The following is a 27,496-nucleotide window of genomic DNA, read 5'->3' as shown; positions in this document are numbered from 1 at the left end:
TATAATCTGGAGAGTTTGTGTGCCTTGAATGCCAAAGGATTTAATAGCATAGAGTTTTTGTCATTTCTGTCAAGTCTCCATGAGATGTCTTACAATAGACTTGGCCTAAGGATCCTTAATTCTATTTTCTCATTATTTATCTGATTTAATTCTGCCACTACTGCTAAGGAAAATATTTATTTATTTTAGCATACCAATATTTTGACTTGTGTAAATGTAAAAATAAATTTACTACAATAGTGAAAAATGGTTGAAAAGATACACTAAAATTGACAAGATCAAACCACATATTTTAATAAAAAACACTTTTTTAATAAATTAATGGATTCAAGTTTATAACAGTCAAACATGACAATGTAACAAAAGTCAACAGCTTCTGCTTTTTCATACAAATACTATGCATTACAGTAAACCTATCTTTAGTTTACAAAAATGTGTTGGTGAAAACTAACCACCTAAAAGTGAACATCAGTTGTTAACAGAGTTGTATTGCATGTATTCAAGAAGAACCTCACCATATTTTTATACTGAAACCATCCAGTTAAGTAGTGTAGTCTGACATTTATTGGCAATTAATTTTTGATCTTAAATATGAATGGTATCTTTAAAATGGCTTTAATAAGACAAAACACCAAACAGCTACAGTATTCTCTTTGATAAGAAACAAAATAGAAATTGGGCAGATCAGAGAACCCAAAATGTATTTATTCTACCCGTTTTTCTTTAAGGTTGAGATATCCAGTATTATAGGTAGAAAGTGTTTTTAATGCACACTATGGCTACTGGGAGAAGTGCATTCCCTGCTGAGTAGTAATGCTGGTGAAACATACCTTCAACTGTTGCTAGTTAGGAAAGCAGATTTTGGCAGGTTGTTCAAGGAATCAAGTGTAGAATTGATATAGCACACGTGATAAGTTATAGAACTCCCATCATTCCCTAAGATATTATAGCAGCTTCAGAGTTCAGCTGTTGGTGGACATACAGTCACTATAAAATGCCACAATATGTATAATAGAAAAGTTCAATAAAATCAGAATAAACTACCATGTTATTAAAGAATTGCTTCTACTTAGTATGCCATGTATTTCCTTGCATTCTTTACTCAGGGGTGTCAAACTGCCAGCCCGTGGGCCGGACGCATCATGTGGAAGCCACGCCCACCCCATTGCTGGCAATGGCAAAACCGGCCCGATACGTTGTGCGACGTCATGTGACATTGCGAGTTTGACATGCCTGCCTTACATGCTGTAGTTGTGGACAACCATAAAGACACAAAATATCAAATAATTATGTCATTAATAAAGCCAGTTACTTTATAGAAATTTGATGGAGATAAAGCTAGTTCCAGCAACTCTGGATGGGTAAAATTTCATGGCACTGGTAAATAATGTCAAGAAATACATGCATCACCCTTCCTTGAAAGGGGTGGAGAAATTGCTACCCATCAGCATATGGATAATTAGGAGCAGAGTTTACTTTGTTAACATGTCAACTTCCTTAATAAATGGAGACCCACACTAGGAAATCTTTTTTCCATATTAGTTGAAAACCCAAATTATCCCATTCTCAATTTACAAAGAAACATTTTATGATTTTAAAAGTATGTTCTCAGAAACCCAATTTCGATTATTGGTTAAAGAACACAGACTATGGGACTTAGATATATTTGAAATATTAGATATATTTGAGATTAACCAGTAAAAGTTACTCTGGTTAACTCATAAACATAGTAAGATAATTTATTTGCTTATTAAAAGGACTGGCTACAATATGTAATATTTTAATATTCATTTTAGATGATTTTTTTTTTACTTCCACCAGGATGATGTTACATACCTGAGTATTGTTTGCAATAGTAAACATATCCACAAAGGAGCATAAAATGATGTTATTAGAAGAACAGCTAATAGCTTAATTGAGCTATTCTCAATTAAGACAAGTAATAATAGCAAGCCTGTCAAAATAACAAGAATTCATGTTCTTCACTAATGCAAGCCTTGGAAAGACTTGGTCTAAACACAGCTTCCAGTTCATTACTTTCCATATATTTGGAAGGTTCTTAGAAAAATCTGAACCCAATTTCAATTAGATGCCAGTACTATTGTTAATCCCTACCCCAGTGAAATCACATCAACAGAACACGTTGAATAGAAGGTATTCCTCTAATATTTTTGTAACTGATTTTTTTGTAGTTCACACAGTATATATTGCTTTTTAATGGCACACAAATGTCTGTAACTTATTCATCTAAAACACTCATTGATTCGGCAAAAACCAGTGAGCTGGATAAAGCATTTGGTTTCTTTGTTTGAATCTGGCTGCTGAGAAAGGCAATTACAACTGTCACTTCTCTTGGAGTTTCTAAATTGGAATTCTATTTAACAATACTTTACATCTGTTGGATAATCCACATTTTGTTTCCAAATGACCTATTATTTACCATGTTCTAAATTAAGTTGTCTACAAGTTTATATGAATCTGTAATTTATCTGTTCTATTTGTATTCATCTTAAAAGTTCAGATTTTAAATGATATGTGAAACAGGCACTATTATCTGAAAATTTCAGAATGATTTTTCATATCTACAAATCAGATAAAAGCATGAGGCAATTGAAATAAAATGACTGCAATTTATCACCCAAAAGAATGCACTTATATTTGTAATAAAATATAAATTTGCTCATTGTAAATTGAAAAAAAATGACATAGAAGGTACATTTTAGGAACATTTCTGCTAAATAGTAAGACTCTTTCTTTCTTAGACAAAATTCTTTGTATTGATAATTCTGTACCCTGTTTACACGTAGTATTCACTAGTTCCTTGTATACCAACAAGAGTTGGAAGAGGCATACTCTAACCTATTTTATTCCAAGTCAGTAGCAAGGAACATTGACCATTACTGTACTTCCACTGATGTTGATGAAGTTATGCAGGCTGTACTGAATTTATTCATTTTCTTTTAATGGCTGATATCCCTCGGGGATTTGTAAACAGCAGCACACAATACTGTAAACAGTTTAACGTCTGCTCAATTAGTCCAAGTCATTTGATTAGATTAAAATGAAGATTGCATTTGAGTTCTTCTCGAGTTCTTTCCATTTCATCAAGACACTTTTCCCATTATATGTAAAATCCTGAGCAGAACACCATGGGTTTGAATTAGTTCTCTAATTACAAACCAAAGACATCATAAAATGTCTATTTACTATTGTATATGGGAAGCCAGTTATTGAAAAAGCTTCCAAAATAACAACTTTGGATTAAACCTATATTTTAGCATGATGGCCAGTTCTCGCTCCTGATGCTGAACTTGGCAGAGAAGCTGATGTTGCAGCATCTTCTGCTTCTTCTAGGACTTCCTGAAGCTCTTGACTTACACTAGACTGAAGGGCAGCAGGTGTAAGCCATTCTTTTGGTAGACAACTCTGGAGAAAAGGAATACAGGAACTGAAATAGGCAAGACGATTGACCCAGCGAGGAATCTCTCTTCCACAGAGAATCTAAAGGGAATTAACAAGTTAATCATTTTTTAAATAATATGTGGGCTCGTATCTGAAATCAATAATTTCTCTCACTTGAAATATTCAAGTATGCAGCACAAGGTAAATTTCTACTAATATTGCCTGCCAGACTGATAATTTAAGTCAGGGGTGTCAAACTGCTGGCCCGGCAAAACCATCCCGATACACTGTGTGACATCACGTGACGTTACGAGTTTGACAGAAGGGGCGTTGTCTTACCTGAACACCTTTTCTCAGCACGGAGATGGAGAATCCACCAATGGGTTTAGACTGTGTTCCTGCCCAATCAGATCAAGTCAGCCAAAGTTGCAACGCCTGTCCTGGGCTAGAGTGTCCCAGTCTCAACGCAGGCGAAATCATGACTGACAGCAAGATGTGTTGGTTCATAAATCTAGCCCTAGGCGTAAATCACCTGCGAGGGCGGGAGTGGATTCTCCATCTCTGTGCTGAGAAAAGGCGTTCAGATAAGACAACACCCCTTCTCCAGCACTGGAGATGGAGAATCCACCAATGGGGCATTCCAAAGCCTACTGTCCCTGAGGGAGGGGAGCAGGCCAGTCCGGAGTGGCACTTTGAGGTACTACCTGTTGGAGAACCCTCCTACCAAAGGAGGCCTCCGCTGAGGCGAACCTATCAATCTTATAATGCCTTATAGAGGGAGATGGTGAAGGTCATGTGGCCACTTTGCAAACGTCCTCGATGGATGCCTGAGTGGCCCAGGCCGCGGACATAGTCACACTACAGGTTGAGTGAGCCATGACCCGTTGTGGAACCAGCAATGACTCAGCCTGATATGCCCCTGCTATACACGCCCTAATCCACCTGCCAATTGTGGAAGAAGACACCTTCTGACCCTTGGAAGAAGGATGGAAGGAGACAAAGAGGGCCTCAGAGTTGTGGAAGGCAGCTGTCTGTGAGATGTAGTAACGGAGCGCCCTGTGGAAGTCTAGAAGGTGCCATTGCTGTTCCAGGGCATGAGAGGGTGAGGACAGAAATCTGAGAGTACGATTTCTTGAACCCTGTGAAAAAGAGAATTGACCTTAGGAAGGAAGGTAGAGTCCAGACAAAGGACCACCTGGTCCTGGTGAAAAAAGCACGTCATCTCTGATTGAAAGTGCCGCCAATTCTGATATTCGTCGCGCAGAGGTGATTGCCACCAGGAATGCGACCTTGTGAGATACGTAACGTATATCACATGTCTTGAGGGGCTCAAAGGGCGGTCTGGTTAGAGCCCGAAGAACTCACGGCAGATCCCAAGAGGGATAACTGTGCACTACAGGGGGCTTGGTGTTAGTAGCACCCTTGATGAATGAACGGATCAAGGGATGATGACCTAGGGAAACCACGGAGTCACAGGTAAGTACAATGGAGAGAGCGGCGACTTGTCTGCGCAATGTGTTTGGAGCTAAGCCCCTCTCCAGACCCTGTAAAAGGTAATCCAATATATGTGGAATTGTCAAGTCTGCAATGGTCAAGTGGCGGTTCGAGCACCACGAACAGAAGTTCCTCCACATGGCCTCATAAATATGGTTGGTAAAGGACCAACAGGAGGCCTGGATTACAGTAATGACCCCCTGCGAGCAGGACTCTAGGGACAGGATTGAGCACTCAAGTGCCAGACAGCTAACGAGCCATTGGGGGTCTGGATGAAGAAGGGTCCCCTGGTTGAGTGAGACCCAATCTGGGGGAATCCTCCATGGAGCTGCTAGAGAGAGGTTCACTAGGTCGGCAAACCATGGACTCCGTGGCCAATACGGGGCCACTAGAAGAACCTACACATGTTCCCGAAAAAGCTTGCGGACAACTGCAGGAAGAAGAGGAAGAGAAGGGAAGATGTAAAACAGTCCCTCTGGCCAAGGGCTCCAAAGAGCATCTTCCCGTTACGCCCCTGGAGACGGAAAGCGGGAAAAGAATTGCTGGAGATGAGTGTTTGTCGGGGAGGCAAAAGGTCTAGAACTGGCAATCCGAAGGAGTGGCAGATCTCCCTGAAGATCCTTGGGTGCAGGTGCCATTCCGAATGGTCCACCGTCGCCCGGTTCAGGAAGTCACCCTGAAATGTGATCGGCCTTGATGGAGGCCAGGTTGGCTTCTGCCCAGGGGCCCAGCAGGAGTGCCTTGATCAAGAGTGCACGAGATCGGGTGCCCCCTTGCCGGTTCACATGTGCCTTGGCAGCCACGTTATCCATGAGGACCAGAACGTGACGCTTCGCCATTGTGCTGTGAAAGTGGCAGAGGGCCAGGTGTACGGCCCTGAGCTCCAGCCAGTTGATATTGTGCCGAAGGTCGGAGCGGGAGCAACGGCCCTGGGCCCACTGTGAGCGAAGGTGCGCTCCCCAGCCGAACAGGCTGGCACCAGTTGTAAGGGTGAGTCGATCGGGCTCCTTGAAGTAAGACCCCTTGAGCATGGCCGAGAGCCACCATGTGAGGGATCGCACGACGTGAAGCAGAAATCTCACCCTTTGATTGGAGGAACTGATGTTCAGTCTCTGGAAGGGGAGTAGGAACAACTGGAGGTTCCTGGAGTGGAGCCTGGCCCAAGGTACAATTGCAATAGCCGAGATCATCTTCCCCAGTAATTGGGAGAGGTTGGCCAACGTTACCGTTCGACCCCTGCGCAATTGGACAATCAACTTCCTGATGCTGTACCTGCGTTCTTGGGATAAATAGACCCGGCTTTCCACCGTGTCTATGATGGCCCCTAGGTGTAATAACCTTGTTGCAGGGATCATATGGCTCTTGGAGAAGTTTACCGAGAACCCGTGATTCTGGAGCAGCATTATCACCAGTTCGTGATCCGCCTGAGCGGCCTGGATCGACAACGACTGGATTAGAATGTCGTCCAGGTAGCACTGGACTCTGACTGGTACCATTCTCAGGTGAGCTACTAGAACCGCCAGGATCTTAGTAAAGTGCCCTGTACTGATAATGGTGTCCCCTGTGGGCAAATCGTAGAAACCGGCGGTGGGTGAGAGAGATAGGGATGTGAAGGGACGGTTCCATGAGGTCGATGGACGTCAGGAAGTCTTCCCTTCTTACGCTTCCCAAGATGGACTGGAGCGTTTGCATCTTGAATTTGCGGTATGCAAGATGATAGTTGAATCCCTTTAGATCTAGGATGGCTCTCCATCCTCCTGATGCATTGGGGACGATGAAGAGGATGGAGTAAAACTCCCGACTTCTCTGATCCAATGGCACCGGTTCTATGGCCCGTATATTTAAGAGGTGACGAATGGCCTCTCGCATGAGTCTTTTCTTTGTTGGATTTCTTAGTTGGGGACAAGAAATGAAGCTATTCGGGGGGTTGGAGATGAACTCCAGGGATAGTCCGTGACGCACGGTGTTTAGGACCCATGCATCCATGGTGGTGGCTTCCCACTGGAGGGCAAAGAGAGAGAGTCTGCCCCCGATGGGAGGATCTGCCTGAGAGTCACCTGGATTGGTGGAATGGGCAGCCGCTCCTGCGAAAGGGCCATTGGATAAGAACAGGCGCACTATAGGGGACGCCTGGAATCCAGATGGAGCTGATTGTGTGGATAAGAACAGGCGTACGGTAGGGGACGTCTGGTATCCAGACAGAGCTGTTCATGTGGATAACAACAGGTGCACGATAGGGGACGCCTGGAACCCAGATAGAGCTGTTAATATGATTAGGCCCAGGATTACAATAGGGTAATTCTGGTTTTTAGGGAGACCTGGAGACACCAAAAACCCAGAAATTGAATCCAAGGAGGTTAAATGCATGAGAAAGAAGGAGCAAACCGGATAGAATCAATCCTGTTAAGCAGGCTGTGAAATGGATATATTACAGACTTGAGTGGCTGTGGAGATCAAATACTGACTGACGTCTGACAGGCCTTGGAATGGTGTGGAGACACCACTGATTAGCCAGGTAAGGTTGTATTTAGAGCAGATGAAGGAAGTAGGCCTGAGGAGTCTAGCAGGCCTGTTCTGAGGCAACAGTGGCCGTGCAGGGTCCCTGTGCAAAGTGAGGCTCCAGGGGCCTCAAATGGTGGCCGCAGAGGAGAAAAGAGCGCAGAGCAGGCCCCAAGATGGTGGCCTCAAGGAAGACCCAGTCCCAATAAGGGACACAAAAAGGCGGCCACACCCAAAAAGGCTGCCACACTCCGAATGGCAGCTCAAAATGGCGGCCACACTCAAAAAGGCTGCCACACTCAAAATGGCCACCACAACAAAAAAGGCAGCCGCACGAGGTCTGGGGGTATTGCTCAGGAAGAAAGGCTGGAAAAGAGGTAATTTAACAGTGGAGGGCTGAGGAGCAGCACTGAGCCCAGTGCTGTCCAAGAGGAGAAGGAGGGCTGTGTTAATGAGGGGAAGCAAGTCCCCTCAGCCTCAAGCCTTTATGGTTGGAAGTGGGGGGAGGGAGAGGAACGAAAGCCCCCATTCCTAGTTAAAGGCAAACAGTTCTTCAGCCAACTGAGAGGAAAAACACAGTGCTGAATATAGCACTGTCTCAGAATACTGAAGAGAATGGATAATAAAGACTCCACCAATGGAAACTGTACCTGCCTAAGAGCCAAGTTGCTATGTCTGTCTTGGGCAAGATCAAGTTGAGACTGGGACACTCTAGCCCAGGACAGGCATTGCAACTTTGGCTGACTTGATCTGATTGGGCAGGAACACAGTCTAAACCCATTGGTGGATTCTCCATCTCCAGTGCTGGAGAAGTAATTTTGACAATTCTGAAATTATATGTGTAGTCTGCATCCAATTTCCCCCCAAAAAGACTAATTAGAACGTTAAGTACAATGAAACTTCACTTATATGTATTGAGGGTAATGTGTATCATGTCATAATAATACCCCAAATGCCATAAATAGTCATGTATTAACACCACTTTAATCACTTTAACACCACTTTAGAGATATCTGTATTACATTAGATGTGCCAGACTTGTCTGTTATTTTAAAGTGATGCCTAAATGGAAATTTGGTCTACTGCATCCAAATATCTGGGAAATGGAGGTCCATTAATAAAAGTTTCAGTAATACTGATAAAAAATAGTACAATAAACATATAGGTCACCAATGCTGTTGCCATTATTATTTTCTCCTTATGCATTGTTTTCAATATATAGCACAAATCCCACACTGTCCTTAGTAGTATCTGAGAAAGCAAACTGATTATGTGTTCATGAAATAATTCTTTGATAGCTTAACTGATTTCTCTAGAGATGCAAATTGAATATTTTGTCTTTGCCAAGTGCAAACTGGAAACACGGGTAACTTAAGGATTCTATAAGATATGCAAAAGTTACTTTTTAAAATAATGGCACCTATACAAATTAAACTTGCCTCTGATAAAGATGAAGAAAAGTGATTGCAGTTTTTGTGCATTAAATGATAAGCATTTCCCTTAAATTCTTTTCCAAGTTCTTCTATAATTTTTTCTACATCTTCCTCCATGAAGTCAGTACTTCCAAGAACAACAGCTTCTCTGAAATAAAAGACTGAAAATTAAAGGATTCTTGCAATTCAGACAAGAGTTTTTTTCATTTCCATTCTCTTTTGAGAACATAGATACATTTCTGGAAACCAATCTTCATTTAAAACATTAACTTTTTGAACTTCATGTTCAATGAACATTTTACAATATTGCTTTTTTACAATTATGCTTTTATTTATAGGCACATCAGCTTACTTGTGTAGGCATACTTTTTATCTATAACAATTATGGGAAGAGCTTTTTATAAGACAGCACAACAAATAGTATTTTTCTATTCTAAACAAGGATTAAAATTGGCTCCTTTTATTAACAGGAGATGGGCAGCTACTTTTGTGTTTGATCATAAATTTGAGAACACAAGAATGAAACTTACTTACTTGAATTTAAATGTTTCTCCTAATTCAGATGCATTGCCTGGTAAAATTTCAAATATTCCAGAAAAAGGATATGGATGACCACCATAAGCAAATTCTGAAAGACAAATTCAAGATATTATCCTTAGTCAGTTGTTAATAATGGTTGACTTCCCTATACAAATAATTTACCAGTCATGCTTAAAACTGATGTACTATCATATACAAAATCTAGACAAACCTTAAGACTTGGTACTTATAATATGAAAGATTTATATTTTAGTTGGGAATATTGGGTTGAAAGATAGCAAGGCAAATGCTATTTATACTAAGTAAATCTCCCTCCTCCGAGGGAGACAGGAGGTTAAGAAAGATGAACTATAAACAAACAAAGTATCTTTATGTATAAATTATGAATAAAAAATCAGAATTAGTACAGTTTTGGCTGTCGTAAATGTGCCATGCTCCCCTGGTCACATGAACATATTTCAGATGCTTGGTCACCTGTTTCACATTTACGACCAGTTGCTAAAGCACCCTGTATCATGTGATCGCCATTTACAATCTTCTCTGCTAGCCTCTCCAAAAAATCAATGAGAAAGCAGATAAGGAAATTGTAAGCAGAATGGACATTGGATTTGTCTGTTCTGCTATTGTTTCTGCCCCACTGGAGAAGAAAATGCTAGCAAAAATTAGCATTCTGAGCCTTCCAGAATGATGGAATTTATTAAGTGTTTTCACCAGATTTGAGATCCATTCCTCTAATGCAGTGGTTCTCAACCTTCCTAATGCCGCGACCCTTTAATACAGTTCCTCATGTTGTGGTGACCCCCAACCCCCATCCAGCTGGCTGGGGAGGGGGGGCAGGAAGGCCTCTTTGCCGGCTCCGCCGAGCCTGATTGGAGAAGCGCCATTCCTCTCCCTCTTTCCTCTCTCTCTTTCTCTTTCCTCTCTTTCTCTTTCTTCTCTCCTCTCTCTTTTTCCTCTTTCTCTCTCTCTCTCTTTCCTCCCTCTTTCTTTTTCTTTCCTCTTTCCCTGTTTCTTTCCTCTTTCTCTCTTTCCTCTCTCTTTCCCTCTTTCCTCTTTTTCCTTCCTCTCCCCCTTTCTCTTTTTCTCTCTTTCTCTTTTCTCTCTCTTTCTCTTTCTCTCTGTTTCCTCCCTCTTTCTCTTTCTCTCTCTCTTTCTCTCTTTTCCTGTTTCTCTCTACTCTCTCTCTTTCTCTCTCTTACGGCAGCATCGTCGGGGGTCCCCGCCCCCCCCCGCCCCGGCCTCCGCCGCATCCTCAGCCGAATGGGCGGGGAGGGGGAGCAGGACGCTCCGGTGGCAGCGGCACAGCTGCATCATCGGGGGTCCCCGCTGCCCCTGCCGGGACTCCGTGCTGCCCGGCCTCACCCTCTGCCCATCAATGGAGCTGCAGTGGGGGCTGGTGCCGCGCGGCCCCTGCCAACCACTCTGCCAGCCCGGCTGCTCCCCCCCAGGCATCCCTCTTGTGCCGGCGCCCGCCTGAGCTGCCTGGGGGGCAGCAGGAGGAAGAAGGGGAGGAGGAAGAGAGCAAGGAAGCTGCCGCCAGCGCCGGGCCCCAGGAGGAGGCTCTCCTTTCCTACCATTGCTGCATCTCCTTCTTCCTTCCTGGCAGCCTGGACTCTGGCGCGCCTTCCCGGCCAGCGGGGCCAATGGTCGGGCTGGCTGGGGATCGCAGGGGCTGGTCTCCCTTGGGCCGCGGCTTGCAGGAGGGCTGGCCCACTCAGCGGAGCCTCCAGCGGGCCACTCCCAGCAGGGATCCTGGGGCTTCCTTGGGGGGCTCCAAGGTCACGAGGCCCTGGCTGCGCTTCTCCCAGGGGATGGGGCACTTGGGCTCAGGGCCAATCAGGAGCCCTGCAGGAGGTAAGTCCGCCTGAGAGAGAGAGAGAAGGGAAGCGAAAGTGCCTCTCTGTCTCTCTCTCTGCAAATGGCGGAGGAGGCCATGCGGAGACAGATGTGGAGCGGTATCTCGGTTCCTAAGACCATCGGAAATATGTGTTTTCCAATGGTCTTAGGCGACCCCTATGAAAGGGTTGTTCAACCCCCAAAGGGGTCGCGACCCAGAGGTTGAGAACCGCTGCTCTAATGTGTCAAGGGATTTCTCCTCTGAACACCATTGTTCTCATGATCATTCAGAAGGCCCCTTCTCCAAATCGTGCTAACAATGACAGGAATGGGGCCTGTTTTCAGGATGAAGTGAGCTGGCCTCAGCTCACCAGCTGCAAAACAATGGAAAGCAATACCAATAGCAATTATACTTATAAACCGCTTCATAGTACTTTACATCATTCTCTAAGTGGTTTACAGAGACAGCATATTGCTCCCAACAGTCTGGATCCTCATTTTACCAACCTTAGAAGAATGGAAGGCTGAGTCAATCTTTAGCTGGTCACAATCGAACTCTTGGCAGTCGGCAGCATTAGCCTGCAATACTGAAGTCTAACCACTATGCCATCATGGCTTTTTCCCCTCTTCCATTAAATGGTAAGTCAACCTAGGCACAGTGGGGCATGGTGGGAGCCCAAGCCTTCCAGACAGGGTGGGTTGGGGAAAAGGCCCAGGTCTCTTGGGTGTGGTGGAAAACCTAGGTTCTCTCTCTGCCCCACCATGCCCAGGAGGCCAAGTCTTCTCCTGGCACTTCGCTTAACAAATCCAACTGGGAGAGCTAGATTGTGATAAATTCAAATTTAGAAACTGATGTTCTGCTCCTTCAAATCTCCCCACTAATCACACACTAGAAGTTCCATTTTAATTATTCCTTTTAGTAAAAAAAATATAAGGCTAAAATAAGGTACATACCTCTGCCATATATCTCAATTCCTGAGTGAAATACTCCAATTCCAAGGGAGGAAGTATATTCATTCATCCAGTACTAAAAAAGAACACGGAAGATTTAGCTAAATATAAATAATTTTTATTTACATCCCACATGCCAAGGAAATTATCTCTGAGGGGGTAGACAATTTTAATCATTTTTTCCTGAAATATTCAAAACATTGTTTGTTGAGCATTAAGATAGTCATAGATAGAGCACATCTAATTTAACCAGGTGCTAAGAAGCTTAATAATCCAATGCTTCTTTATTTGTTATATTAGGCATGTCAAACTGCCGTCCCGCGGGCCATATCGGTCACTCCAAAATCACACCTACCCCATTGCCAGCAATGGGGAAAAAGTCACGATACGTAGTGTGATGTCATGTGACGTCGCAAGTTTGACATGCCTGTGCTATATCATAGAACAATCAGACAATTAAATCCAAGCAACTTTTCTAACCCATTTAAAAAAAACCTTTTACAACTACAGAAGAGGAACAGCTTTTACTGCACAAAACAGACCAAAACTGATTTGAATATGGATCTGAAAGTGGATTTAAAAATGCCAACTACAAAGCTAATATGGAAAAGGATGCCATATTGGAAATACAAATGAAACTCATGAATGAAGGCAAATGAAACTGGCTATTGTCTTAATAATGAAAGGTGACATACAAATAATAAATCAGAAAAATGACTTGGATAGCTTTCTTATCTTAGATGTACAAAATAGACATGTTAAACCAGTGAAGGAGTTTCTGAGAGGAGACAGAGAAAACGATAAGAAATCAACTTGTGGGACATTATTTGAAAAGATTAAAAATCAAGTTTTAAAATAGTAAACAGAAAGAATATAAAGTGGATTTATTTGATCAAGATATATATATATATATATATATATATATATATATATATATATATATATATATATATATATATATATATATATATATATATATGTTGTTTCTGGTAGCTCTTTACAGACATAATTCAATAATCAAATCCCTAAATCAGAATTACATTTATCTTAATTTGTTGCAAAGTCCAAATATTAACTTCATTAACAACTCATTGCTGTCTATTATAATACAAGAAGATTTTTTTTTTCATTCCGTACCTCACTCCATTTTCTATAAACTCATTTTAAATCTTTTTCTCTCCTTATAAGCACAGATCCAATAAAATTAAAAATTAACAATAAAAATTACATATGTAAGGAAATTGAAGAACTATCCATAAATAATACTTATAGTGCAGAAAAAAATCTTTTTTCTTCCTCATGCTCTCCCCATTCTCTGTTCTATCTTTTTTGTGGCTGATGCCAAAAAACTAAAGCAGGATCACAAGTGGTTAGTATTTGGATGACAGCCTCTTAGATACCTCCAGAGCTTTTAGCTAGAATGGGAAGTAGAAAAACATTCTGGAAGAATACAGTGGCAAAACCCTTCTATACTGTTGCTAAGAAAACAACATGGAAGTGCCTGTGTAATAACTGGGAGCTGAGCTTGACTCTAGGGAGATTACCTTCTCCTCAGAAAGGGACTTGTTTTTATTACACTTAAAGTACCATGTTATAAATAAATAATAAACAATGTAAACATATTCTTGGACTGTCAGTTCCCATTATCAGTTACTCTATAATAATGATGTGCATATCTCAGACTTCAAGATCAAAGAATTATCAGGCCAGGATAATCGCACAAGCAACTGTACTGCACTGTACCATCCCTTACCATACACCACACACATCACACTATACCATACCTTCACTGCACTCTACACGTATATTATGGACTTTAAAAAATGTACTGTTTCAGCTCTAAATCACTCTACACTATTGTGGATAGTAATTACAAAAATGAGTAATAACTTTATAATTATTTACAAAGAATCCTCCAGGAATTATTAGATTATGTTTTGAACAGTAGCATTCTTATTTCTATGTGCAAACTCCCGTGAGTTTTGAATGAGCAAATATGTAATATTATGTGCTAAATTATTTTGGTAAACTATGAAAATTATTGCCTTCCTTCTAACAGACCCTTGAGGAATTAAATTCCTTTTAGATGCATAGCTATAGATAAACATTGCATACCACCATGCACATTCCTAGTACAAACCATGTGGTTGTGCTTCTGCAAGAGAGATGCCATGGAAAGAGCGTCTGTAAAATTCAAGCTGTCACTACATTTGTGCCACTTTCACTCTAAAAATGTATGCAGATCATAAGGTTGATATTCATCACAAGTACATGATTACATAGTCATTATTATGTTTCACCCTCTATTTATGCTTTTAACTATACTGCTCAAAAAAATAAAGGGAACACAAACGTATAGGATCCTATACGTTTGTGTTCCCTTTATTTTTTTGAGCAGTATAGTACTGTACTTTCTGGCTATAAGACGACTTTCACAAGCGGTAAAATCGGCGCCAAAGTCGGTCGTCTTATACGCCAAGTCGTCTTATACGCTGGAAATTACGGTAGTTTCTGACGTATAAGACGACTTTCTAGGCATGTGACTCGGCGCCGAAGACGGGGGTCGTCTTATACACCGGGTCGCCTTATACGCCGGAATATACGGTATACAGAAACCCTTTCTGCTCTGCTTTCAAAATCATGTAATTTATGTCACAACAGTTTCTGACGTAAAATACTGAAACCATCTCCACAATTATAATTAAGAAGAGGAAAAGGAGAATCCAAATCCACAGTTAGCATCATAGTAGTGGGAATCTAATTCCTTTCTTTCTGGTTAAATTCCACTATTTTATTCTCTATATCAAAGATATCTTGCAGATGGTTGACAATCATCATTCTGACAATCAAATATAGAAAGATGACTGTTGAACCTGATCGGCAATTATAACATTACATTTGGCTTTGCACTCACACACACACAAAACCCACCATTACATTAGAAAGCCATGTCCATAGCAGCTAATATAGCTGCTTTAATTTACAGAACAAAGAAAATCTTGAAATAGTCCACCGTCCATCAAATGCTAATTTGATCTGACAATAGGGAACTAGAATATAACCTAATTTTATTGCAACCTATCTCTGACAAACATTGATATTTTTGTCCAGTTAAGTCTGGTTTCCTTCTGATTTATCAGGTTGGATTAATTTGCAAGTTAACCAACTTAAATAAACAAACAGGATTTGGGGTTTTTTTGCTGAAATGCTGCACTACAAGTCTAGGATTTACAACTGTTCATTACTAACTTGATATATGAAGCAGTTAAAAGATAAGATAACAACTGTCCCCACCTCACAATGTTGCAATCTCTTGATAATACTGCTGGACTATTGCCAAAGACATAGAATACTGTATAAAGACCAGATGTACATCACTGTCAAGAAAATGTGTAGCTATTATTTCCCACCATCTTTTATTTTAATAATTCGTGCTACTGTATATCACTATTTATTAACTTTGACAACTTGCAGATGTGTGGACTTCAACTGTCAAGCTGCCTGGGGAATTCTGGGAATTGAAGTCCCCCCTTCTTCAAGCTGTCAAGGTTGAGAAACATTTAAGTGGACTACAATGTTTTTATAAACATTTGCAGCAAAAAATGAATGCATAAAAGTATAGGTAATCCTTGACTTATGACCATTTGTACAGTGACCATTCAAAGTTACAATGGCACTGAAAACCATGATTTATGACAGTTTTCCAAACTTACGACTGTTGCAGAATCCCCATGGTCACGTCATCAAAATTTAAACATTTGTCAACTGGCATGTACTTACGAGTTGCAGTGTCCTGGGGTCATGTGATCACCTTTTGCAACCTTCTGACAAACAAAGTCAATGGGTAAGTCAGATTCACTTAACAATCATGTTATTAACTGCAGTGATTCACTTAACAACTATGGCAAGAAAGGTTGAAAAACGGGGCAAAAGTCACTTAACAACTGTCTTGCTTAGCAATGGAAATTTTGGACTCAATTGTAATTGTAAGTTGAGGACTACCTATATACATTCATTTAAACCTTCTGTAAATTCTGTATGAATAGAACACATTAGTAACTCAAAACATGATGTAACTTTTATTAAAAGTACCTTAGAAGCACCAAAGTACCAAACATTTTAAAATTTTACATGTCAAAATAAGTGGATGTTTACATTTTTGTTTATGATTTTTATTTAGAACTATTTCTATGCAAGAAGCTATATTTTTCATCTTGTTCTATATTTTGTACATTTATATTACTCCCTATTTTCCAAGGAATTCAAGGTGATGTATACTGTTTTATTCCCATCCTATTTTTTATTCCCATCCTATATTATACCCATGACATTTAAACAAAGGCAGATTTTCTACTCCTAGCCCAACATCCTGACCCATTTGTAATGGCTTCATGCTTGTTAAGATTGGTTTTGACATTTGCTAAAACCTTGACTTTTTTTAAGCCCTATAACTACCAACCACAACAAAATGCAACCAAACAGGTCAGGTGAGCAGACATGCATTAAGGATATGATAAAGATGTAGTATGCTAAGGAACAGGATGATTACAGAAGCAAACTCCAAGCCCTTTAACACACAGTTGCAGCTAGATTTATCATAGCTCCAAATCTATGTTCATTCCACCTTTTATTGCACTATATTGGTTTTTCCTGTTGGAAAACAGTGTGCAACACTAAAAAAAAAAAAAAAATGAGATTGAGATAAGTAACCTCTGACTTACTTATGGTCCACCAAAGAAATTGCAAAACTTTAGCCTTAAGTAGACAAGAGTAAAATATATCTCAAATTTTCCCTGCATATATATGAAGCTAGAACCATAATTTAAAAACATTAAAGTCATGTTATTAGACAAGAACTGACTTGCTCAAAAAGATATTTTCCAGCACAAAATATCATTTAATCTTTTTTGTTACTTTCCATCTTTTGATTCTTTCCAAGGGCAAAAAAAGGGGGGGGAAAGAACGGGGGGGGGGGGGAAGAACCAAGCCTGTAATTTTGTGATCTTTAAGGCTTTCCCACTGTAAACAATTTAAGGACTATTGTCCCAGATAACTCATTAAGAAAACAATTATTCTTTAGATATATGGGGGGGGGGTTAATTTAGTAAACTACAGGTACTGGTTGAGTATCTAATTGAATCCAGCACCCGGTAGGAGAGAAGTGAAATCATACACACCTGTTGCTAGGACTTTCGCGCTCCCGCTAATCCCACCGAACCCATTACTGGTTTCTAAACTATTACAGCACCTTTCAGTCAGGTAACCATCGGAAAATTGAGGGTGGATCGGCGGGCGGGGAGAGAAGCAGGGAGGATATCTACTGCATTGGCAAGAACTTCTGAAAGCGGAAGAAGCCTCCGCTTCTTAACTTGAACCTCGAGAAGCTAAGCCGAAATTCGCCCAGGCTTGGATGGAGGGTGGGAAAAAAGGAAACACGAAAACGCAAGAGTCGCTGTGTCGGACAGCTAAGAGAAAGCCAGCTGTCCCCGGCGGAAGGTTAAAAAGAAAGGAGGAGGAAAAAGGCCAGGAAGACGCGCCCGGGTAGCGCTTAGGATGGGAAGTGTCCACTTAGCCGCTGCTCAGGCGCAGGAGCCCTCACCTGCCCGGTCACTCACCATGTCGTAGACGTTGAGGACTACCAGCTGGTTCGCCATCCTTTCTCCTTTCAAACGGGGGTCCCTCTCAGGCCGAGGACGGCGGCCCCCTCGGGACGCTCGCGGGCGGAGGCCGCCTTCTCGCCCTGCCTCTTGCGGAGGAGTGTGAGGAGGTGGAAGAGGCCGCCAGCCGCATGGAGCCGCCTCAGTGCGGGGAAGGGGAAGCCGGGCCTGCACTGCCGGGAATCGCCCTCGCGCTAAGCGAGGCAGAGATGGAGAAGCGAGCCTCGAGCGGGACCCAGTCAGCACGACTCCGCCTCTCCGCTTGCTTCTGGGACCTGGCTGGTCCGACCCCACCGGTCTGTCTTCAGGCGACAGATCGCGGCAATAAACCTTCCCCGAGGACTCGCTGTGTGTTCCCCTCAACCTCGGTCCCAGCGTTGCAAGAGAAGCTCTCAAGCCAGCCGCACCTTCCACGGGGGCAAATGGACGCCAAACTACAATTCCCGGCATACACTACAGCAGGAGCCCAAGCCCCGTTTGGAGTGCACCTCGATACGTGAAATACGAATTCTATCCGCATTCCACTTTGTCAGAGGAAAAGGCTTGGAACGTTTAAGGGTTCGCTGTAACTTGAACTGTCCTCAGTGAAATATAATATTATGCTGCTCTGCAATCCCACATTGCAAAGATATGTAAGGATCACGACTAGATAACTAGCTCAAGATTGCAACCTTACCGCCACTTGTTTTGTCGATAACTAGGTAACGTGAAGTGGTGCTTACTCATGAGACTAGATAACCAGAGTTGCCAACTCTTGGGAAACAGAATATTTTGCCAGAACAGATTTCATTTTTTTCCATTGGCTGAGACTTCCAAGGACCTAATCGGGTACAATAGTTTAGAATTATAAAGAATACTTAGTCCAAAAACCTGACGTGAATTCAGAGTTCTTTTGCAAAGTAATGTCCTAAATACCAAAAACTGTTTTTTCTTTCAGAGATACAATATATGAAGATAGAGGAGCCACTGCTGCAGTAGCTATTGTTAATTTGAGATCAAAAGCCTTTGCCAATCTACAAATCATTCTGAAATCTATTAGTACCCATCTAGTAAACAGCTATCATTCATTCACAGATTCCTCGTGCCCATTTGCTGTAGGTTGTTTGACGTTGTGGGGAAAATAGGAGGAGGAAGATGTATTAGCTATTTTTGCTGCCTTGAGTTATTTGTGAAAAAAACAAAGATGGGATATAAATAAACTGTACAAGTCCTAGTACCTTGAATAGACAAGGTAGAATATGCTGCTAAAAAAAGTTGCTGCCAATGTGCATTCCCACCAATTGCCTTCTCAATACTTTTTCCCTTTCTGCCTACAATTATCTCAAGCACAGAGATACTTGGAAGAGCAAAGTCCCAATTATCAAAATAACTATAGTGGAATTAATGCAGTATTGCTGCTGCTGCTACAAAAAAAAACATCCTTGTGTGTTTTGAGTTTGGACATATTTGGGCTTTGCCCCCTGCTTCAAAATGAAATTTAGTGTGATCATCAGCAAGTCCCTAGAATAGTGAAGATAGTCTGTAAATGAGTAAGGCTTGTCTTAATAAAATCTAGACAGGTTTGTGGGCTTTTGTAATAAAAATATCATTGCCTATCTTTCATCACAGAAATAGTACTATACAGTGGTACCTTGGTACTCAATTGCTTTAAAACTCATCAACGCATTTTGGCATGGAAATTTTGTCCTGGTACTTATCAGTTGTTTGGTACTCAATGTATAAGCTCAGTGTCAGCTGCTTGTGACTCACTACATTATTCCTTCTGGGAAAAATGTGGTACTCATCGATTTTTGTATTCATTTGCCTCCTGGAACCAATTACAATGAGTACCAAGGTTCCACTGTATTTCAAAAAGCATTGGATGGTAGGCTCATAATCACCCAGAAATTAAGGAGAAAATATACAAAATATACAAGTCTTTACTTTTATAATGACGTTTACAAATTTCTTTGACATGCATTTCTCTTTCTTTAACTGCATGATTTATTGCATAGATCCTTTTACCATTGATTATCTGAGGGCATGTTCTGACCTGGTACTCTCAGCTCTGAAATAGAAATGTTGAATGTTTGTGTCTGAAATCCTATTTATTACTTATTTATTAAACAAATTTATATAGCCAGCCAGCTCACACATAGGTAACTCCAGGTGGCCTACATTTTAAAATCCACTGCATAATAAAAACCCAAAAAAATCCCCACCCCATCCCCATGGCAGCAACAACGCAATCAAATCAATCACTTTATCACTCATCTCTACTTGTGGTCCCAGGCCTGCTGATGACATCATGTTTTAGGGCCTTAAGGGAAAGCAACAAAGTGAAGGCTAACTGTACACCAGATGGAATGATATTCCACAGAGAAGGGGTCACCACTGAGAAGGCCCTTTTTTGTGGTATGATGAAATACTTGTAAGTTTCATCCACTGAAGTACTAATAATGTGCTCTGGAGATTGTACAGTTCTCTTGGTTACAAAATGTGGAATTTCCCTTTAGTATTTCTATAGTATCTAGCTCTCTGTAGTATAATGGTTAAGGTATTGGGCTAGGCACAAGGGACCCATGTGCACCGTCAATTTTGAAAGCTAAAATGACTCTAGGTCAGTCATTCTCTCCTAGCTCAACCTACATCACAGGCTTGTTATGGGGATTAGGAGAATACTATTCTGTGTTATCTTGAAAAATATGGTATACATAACTCAAAGTAAATGCCCATTACCTGGCACATTGATTTATAATTGAAGCAGGCACAGCAGCACCTGCATTTTCTGTGTCACATGAGAAAAGCACATCTTCCTTCCCCTGTCCTTACCACTTTCTACAGACGGATGATCAACAGCACCCTGTCATGCAGCATCTCAATCTGGTTTGGAAGCAGGAAGATGGTGCAGAGAATGGTGAGGATGGCTGAGAAGATTATTGGCAGTTCCCTCCCTCCCATCCAGGACATAGCACATAAACGTTGCTTGAGCAGGGTCCGCAAGATTTCCTGGGACACTACACATCCTCTTCACGACCTGTTTTCTTTGCTACCTTCTGGGAGGAGGTTTTGTGGTATCCAAAGCAGAATATCCAGATTCAGTCACAGCTTTGTTCCATACAGTATTAACCTTGTGAACTCTCAAGCTTCTTCCTTCCATTATGTATTCAAGATGGACAGTGATTAATATTTAAATATTTCTTATATGTAAGGGTGTAGGTCTATACATATGTTGTGTATAGTATGTTTAAATGTGTGTTATGTATGTGTGCACTTTGAGATCAACAAATTTTCATTTTTAATATGTGCCATTGTGCCCACAGTAAAAAAAATGACTATTAATAAAGATTATCTATAATTTAAATTTCTAGGGTTGCCCAACTGTCAATACTCTCTATGTCTTACAAATATTAGCAACTGAAATATAATATATTAAAACCACAAATACAAGAGGATCGTGCTGGGTGCAGGAGGGTGAACTTAGCATTTATACCATGTTCACCTTCTCTAGGAGGTATAAACCCCATCCTAGCCCAGGGCTTAGCAAAGAGCCAGATCTTCTAGAATCCTTTGAAGAACAGATCTAGGGTATATAATATTCTAAATATGTATGCTTCTTTTAATTTAACATAGTGATAACTATAGAGCAGTGGTTCTCAACCTGTGGGTTGGGACCCCACTTGGGGTCGAACGACCATTTCACGGGGGTCGCCAAACAACACAGTCCGCCATTTTTCCCCCCTTTTCCTTAGCTGTGCTACTCCGTTTTATTCTATTGGCTTTTGAAAGACAATAGAATAGACTCTCTTGAATAGTTGTCTGCAGCGAAGGTGAGCTGTCTGGAAGTTTCCACCCCTCCCTGCTGAGCAACTACTAAAAATGTAAGTAAAAGAGGGCCAGAGGTGGGAGGCTGGCGGGCGCAGGGAAGGTTGCTGGCGTGCATGGGGCCTGGCAGGTGCCTTACCTCCCTTGGGCTGGGCCAGCCGATGGTCGGCCTGCGCCATCTCTGCCGCTTGCCAGCTACGCCTCGGCCAGCACAGGGGGCAGCACCACGCATGCGCGGCGCTCCCGGGCAAGGAAAATCCTCGACTTATGACCGGCTGGGTAGTCCTCGACTTATGACCGGTTGGGGGTCGCGGCATTAAAAAGGTTGAGAACCACTGCTGTAGAGACATGTTCGTGTCATTTCCTTGGTAGCAGCAGAGAAATAGTTTTCCATTGCCTTTGTAGGGAAACATTTTCAACTTCCCAGTCTAGCACACAGCTCTGGGTTTTCCTGGCCTTCCATTCAAATACCACATGCTCTGGCTTAGATATATTACACAGATAGTAAAATATATCTGTAAATCAATAAACGCTATGCACTTATATTTTACTTAAAATGCTGAAAACAAACTTCCACAAGTATTCAATCACTTAACTGAATTTTATTTTGACTTTTTTTATGGATACTTACATATGGTAAGTGCAGACAATTTGACATATATTAAAATGAGGTTAAATATTCTTTATTGCATTAAATTGGACTGCTCTTCATATTTTAAATTGACTTGGAGCACTTCCTTTTGGCAACACAGAAAAGGTGCATAGATGTTATAACTTAATGACTATTTAATGCATATAGTAATGTAATCTTTCCATTTATACTAGTTATCCTTTATGTTAGTACTTCTGTTAAAGAATAGGAAGGTTTGCTTAAAAAAAAGTTAGAAAAAACGAAATATGATTGCCTTGTCCAACCTAAGTACTGCCCAAATGCATAGCCAACAATCTAGGAATTGAAATTTAAATTTTTAAAGGGTGCTCTGGATGGTTAAAGATGACCTATGGCAGGCAAACATCATCTCAAAATAAAGTTTAAAATCCACAATAATAATGAAAGGTAATTTTAAGATTGTATTAACTCCTGGAAAAGTAAAAAAAATGAACAACATTTTTCATAGCTAAACATAGTTAATCATAGAAATATTATTTCATCCAATGTGATAAATTAATCTTTCTTCTCCTGATCATCTGTTTTTTCTTCAGTGACATCTGGCCTAAGTGATATCAGGGGATCAACAAAAGGGAATGCCCGAAATATCTTCACATATCTGAAGTAGCTGAAGATGAGGAATCCCCAAAATAAAGTCACTACCAAGGTGGCCCAACCAGCAACATACATCCAACCTGGTCTGAAAAACAATATAATTTGTATATTCAACTAATTAAATTTAACAAAACTAGCATATAAATCACATTATTTATTAATATAGTCAGAGCAATTAAAATATTAAAGGGAGAGGAGATAGCCATTTTTCTGTATATTCATAAAAGTTGTGCATAATCTACCATTTCCAGAGAGATAACTTAGTCTTTTCCAACAAGAACCACTTGTCAAGGTAATGATTTAGAAGCTAACCAGCTTGTATAATGTGAGATGAATGATGCAATGTTAGGAATGACTCAGCAGGAGTCTATATCCCTTTAAGACAGCCATGTCAAACTGCCGGCCCATGGACCGGATGCGTCATGCCGAAATCGTGCCCACCCGATTGCCAGCAATGGGGAAAAAGTTGCGATACGTTGCATGACATCACATGACGTCGCGAGTTTGACATGCCTGCTTTAAGAGCTTGAGTATAAAAGGGAAGGCCTTGCTGGAGTCTTTCTCTTATCCGTTTCCTGTTGTAATTACTGCATATTGGAGTTTACTGATTTATGACCACATGTATGTATCTTGTTTCTACTGTATATTTGTAGATAGTGTAATACAAACCACTGTATACTGTATTTACTCCTGGGCTATCTCAGCACAGTAAGACTGTGCATGCTCTTACACAGCTAGATTCTGCTTCACCTGTTACCAGCTAAACCCAGAGAAGAAAGAAGTGGCAAATCTCAGTTTAACTGGAAATGAAATATTAAACATACTTAATTGCAAGAGCTTTTCAATCAATGATAATCCAACTAACTTCAAAGTACAAGTAGTCCTTCACAAACAACTGGTTAGCAATTGTTTGAGGTTACAATGGACCTCACCAGGACTACTTACACCTGGATTCAAAGTTCCAGTGGCTCCCCCCCACCTCTGGTCAATCATATTTTGGGCTGTTGGAAACTGACCTGAATTTATAGCCATTTGAAGCGTCCTGCAGTTACACTACCATGATTTATGACTTTTTTGTTGGAAACCAGCATTTACTTCCAGTTTCTGGCAAAAAACTCTGTAGTTTCTGTCTAAACCAGTGGTTCTCAACCTTTCTAATGCCGCGACCCCATAATACAGTTCCCCATGTTGTGGTGACCCCCAATCACTTATACATCACCGGGTGTCAGGGGCATGGCCAAAGAAAAGAGGGAAAAAATGGCGGACAGCCTTGTTTGGCGACCCCCGTGAAATGGTCATTCGACCCCAAATGGGGTCCCGACCCACAGGTTGAGAACCACTGGTCTAAACTATACTAAGGCTACTTTTTGTATTATGCAATATTATATCAGAAAACTAGTGACTGTACATATATGCTGCTAGATTTCACCCTGAAATATCTATAGCCAAGTTTTATAATAAAAACATACAACATGAAAAATTGTTGATTATTTCCAGGCTATAATATCCAGATAAAAAAGGCCAGATTAGTGGTTTACAGACATTGCAGAATATCACTTATCATTCCAACTCATACCATCCCAGCATAATCCCATGTCCCTTTTAAAAGCTCTGGATTACAATCCTTTCTGGAGATATTCAGATCTAAAACACCTTCTCAATGCCCCAACACAACACAAACCCTGCATATCCCCTAATATTAACTCTGTCATCATAACATACCAGGTCAGGAGATACTATAGGACTGAACAGAATTAACTATAACATTAAACATTCCTTGACTTATCCATCTTTCAGTATTAAATAGGCAATAGGCACTGCCTCCTGGATTCTATAAAAAGTAAAAAGTTGTTCTCTACATAAAATAATAGATGGTCATTAACCTGACATCTGAAAGGCCAGTGTTAAGAAATCAATGAGAGCAGTTCAGCCTTTTCAGCCATTTTGTGCCTGTCTTCAAAGAAAGACTACAAAAGGAAAATGAATTATAATTTATCAAGAAGTTCAATTTTATCTCTTGGAGCTTGAATTTTGATTTTTTTTAAACCATTAAAAATGTACTACACTTAAATACTACACATGCTGAGTGAGCAAAACAGGTTGTTTCTGTTATCAAAGTGGCAGGGAATGGTCAAGGGACATGCTGCTTATTTTTCATGGACTTGAGTTTAATATAGTTGCTATAGCCTATGTTCTGGCAATTTATTTCTATCTGATCTTGTTTTCAATTTTTTTCTCATTTAAGTGAAAACCGAAGAACGAAATTTATTCTTAGAACCTGTAATATGGCATTAAAGGATTTAGCTAAAGGTCATCTGAAATACATTTCCCCACCACAACTACTTGAAAAAGTATATATATAGATGTGTTTATTATGTATTGAATAATAAGATACTAACTCAGCTGTTCTGTATATTATATAATTTTTCAACATACAGCATATCAAAGTGTTAATCTTACCAAATATAATACTAGTGATTTCTGTTTGTAAGTAGTGATAGTTACAACTTGAGGTCATCATTCTTATAAAGTATGTAAGCTTTTGCAATACACCTAGGAAGGCATATTCATTAGTCAACGCATCAAAAAACTTATTTAAGTTTTATGATTGTATACAAAGAAGTTTTATTCATTTCTTCTCATGTTTTCCACTGCAGCGGTGAAAAAATAACCAGTAAGGAGGTTTATATAAGCATGCATGTTGAAACTGTGGAGGTAGATTCTACTCCAAAAGTTCTAGCTCTTGAATGTACAGAAAATGTATTGCAGGACCTCAGATTTTCTATAGCTGATGGGGAACTCATCAAATTTGCAGACAACACCAAGCTGGCAGGAATAGCCAGCACTCCAGAAGACAGGCTTATGATACAGGAGGATCTGGACAGACTTGAACACTGGGCGCTATCTAACAAAATGAAATTCAATGGTGAAAAAAGTAAGGTGCTACATTTAGGCAAGAAAAACCAAATGTATAGGTATAGTATAGGGGGTACCTTGCTCAATAGTAGCAACTGTGAGAGGGATCTTGAAGTCCTAGTGGACAATCACTTAAATATGAGCCAGCAGTGTGCTGCAGCTGCCAAAAAAGCCAACACAGTGCTAGGCTGCATTAACAGGGATGGAATCAAGATCACGTGAAGTATTAATACCACTCTACAATGCCTTGATAAGGCCACACTTGGAATACTGCATCCAGTTTTGGTATACCACAATGAAAAAAAGATGTTGAGACTCTAGAAAGAGTACAGAGAAGAGCAACAAAGATGATTAGGGGACTGGAAGTTAAAACATATAAGGAAAGGTTGATGGAATTGGGTATGTCTAGTTTAATGAAGAGAAGGACGAGGGGGGACATGATAGCAGTGTTCCAATATCTCGGGCTGCCACAGAGAAGAGAAAGTCAAAGCTATTTTCCAAAGTGCCTGAAGGCAGGACAAGAAGCAACGGATGGAAACTAATCAAGGAGAGAAGCAACCTAGAACTAAGGAGAAACTTCCTGACAGTTAGAACAATTAACCAGTGAAACAACCTGCCTCCAGAAGCAGTGAATGGTCCAACACTGGAAGTTTTTGAGAAGAGACTGGACAACCATCTGTAGGGTTTCCTGCCTGAGCAGGGGGTTGGACTTGATGACCTCCAAGGTCCCTTCCAATTTTATTATATTATTATTATTATTATTATTATTATTATTATTATTATTATTATTATTATTATTATTATTATTATTATTATTATTATTCCTGTCTGGTGACAAGAGATCAAAGCTATTTTATTTTATTTCCCCTCCAAAATAAAATTGTTAATAAAATTAGCTAAAGCTCATAGGCAATTACCTTTCAATGATGCCAAAGGTCTGGACAGCAAAATATGTAGACAAATTACAAAAACTAAAACACAGAAAATAAATTTATTAATATTCTGATTTTATTGTCCTTGTGTCAAATTATAGTAAAAATTTAAAATAAATGCAACTATAACATTTCTAAACAATGTATAACCCAGATGATAAAGAGCGTTAAAGTAAGGTTCTACAAAATAACATAAATAAGGATGTATTTAAATGATTTTTTTAAAAAAATAAATGTTAATTTTAAATGAAAATATATTGCCTAATTGCATATGGAGAGAAAATACTTTACTTCAGATAGTCTCTGACTTAACAACCAGTATGTTTAGGAACTGTTTGAAGTTACAAAGGCACTGACCGTTTTTCACACTTACGACTGTTACAGCATCCCCATGGTCACATAATCAACATTCAGACGTTTGGGAACTGACTCATATTTATGATGGTTGCAGTGACCCAGGGTCATGTGACCACCTTTTGCGACTTTCTGACAAGCAAAGTCAATGGGGAAGCCAGAATCACTTAACAACTGTTGCTAACTTAACAACTTCAGTGATTTACTTAACAACTGTGGCAAGAAAGGTCATAAAATAGGGCACACCTCACTTAACTGTGTCACTCAACAACAGAAATTTTGGGCTCAATTGTGATTGTACGTTGAGGACTATCTGTATACAAATATGTAGCCATTTCAAAGCAAGTGTTTATGCAATAATTTGCAGTGTTTTCTTTGCAAATTAATGCAGAAATTGGATAGAGCAGCCATAAT

At 40.4% G+C, this 27,496-nt stretch overlaps 2 protein-coding genes across 4 annotated transcripts in view; both read right to left on the bottom strand.

The window, feature by feature from the left end:
- Positions 1-299: 299 nt before the first annotated feature.
- On the bottom strand, positions 300-18,753 carry DESI2 (desumoylating isopeptidase 2). The gene is made up of 5 exons (XM_039369125.1): positions 17,771-18,753; positions 12,159-12,231; positions 9,363-9,456; positions 8,835-8,976; positions 300-3,501 (listed from the first exon to the last, which is right to left on the bottom strand). The coding sequence occupies exons 1-5, from the start codon at positions 18,260-18,262 to the stop codon at positions 3,268-3,270; spliced, it is 1,035 nt and encodes a 344-aa protein (XP_039225059.1). The 5' UTR covers positions 18,263-18,753; the 3' UTR covers positions 300-3,267.
- Positions 18,754-22,076: 3,323 nt separating this feature from the next.
- CATSPERE (catsper channel auxiliary subunit epsilon) overlaps positions 22,077-27,496 on the bottom strand; it is a 70,216-nt gene continuing 64,796 nt past the window's right edge. Inside the window, exons 22-23 of one of the 3 annotated variants that reach the window (XM_039369121.1) lie at positions 26,714-26,767; positions 22,077-22,965 (exon numbers count right to left, since the gene is read on the bottom strand). In XM_039369121.1, coding sequence (XP_039225055.1) covers positions 22,782-22,965; positions 26,714-26,767 — 238 coding nt within the window. In that variant the 3' untranslated portion in view covers positions 22,077-22,781. The remainder of the gene's footprint in view (positions 22,966-26,713; positions 26,768-27,496) is intronic. The other 2 variants (XM_039369123.1, XM_039369122.1) reach the window with 2 other exon arrangements.

Source organism: Crotalus tigris, unplaced genomic scaffold (genome assembly GCF_016545835.1).
Source record: "Crotalus tigris isolate CLP2741 ecotype Arizona unplaced genomic scaffold, ASM1654583v1 scf7180000020974.397596, whole genome shotgun sequence".
NCBI lineage: Eukaryota > Metazoa > Chordata > Lepidosauria > Squamata > Viperidae > Crotalus > Crotalus tigris.
Note: the sequence above shows the minus strand (reverse complement) of the source record. Positions and strands in the feature narration are given on the sequence as shown.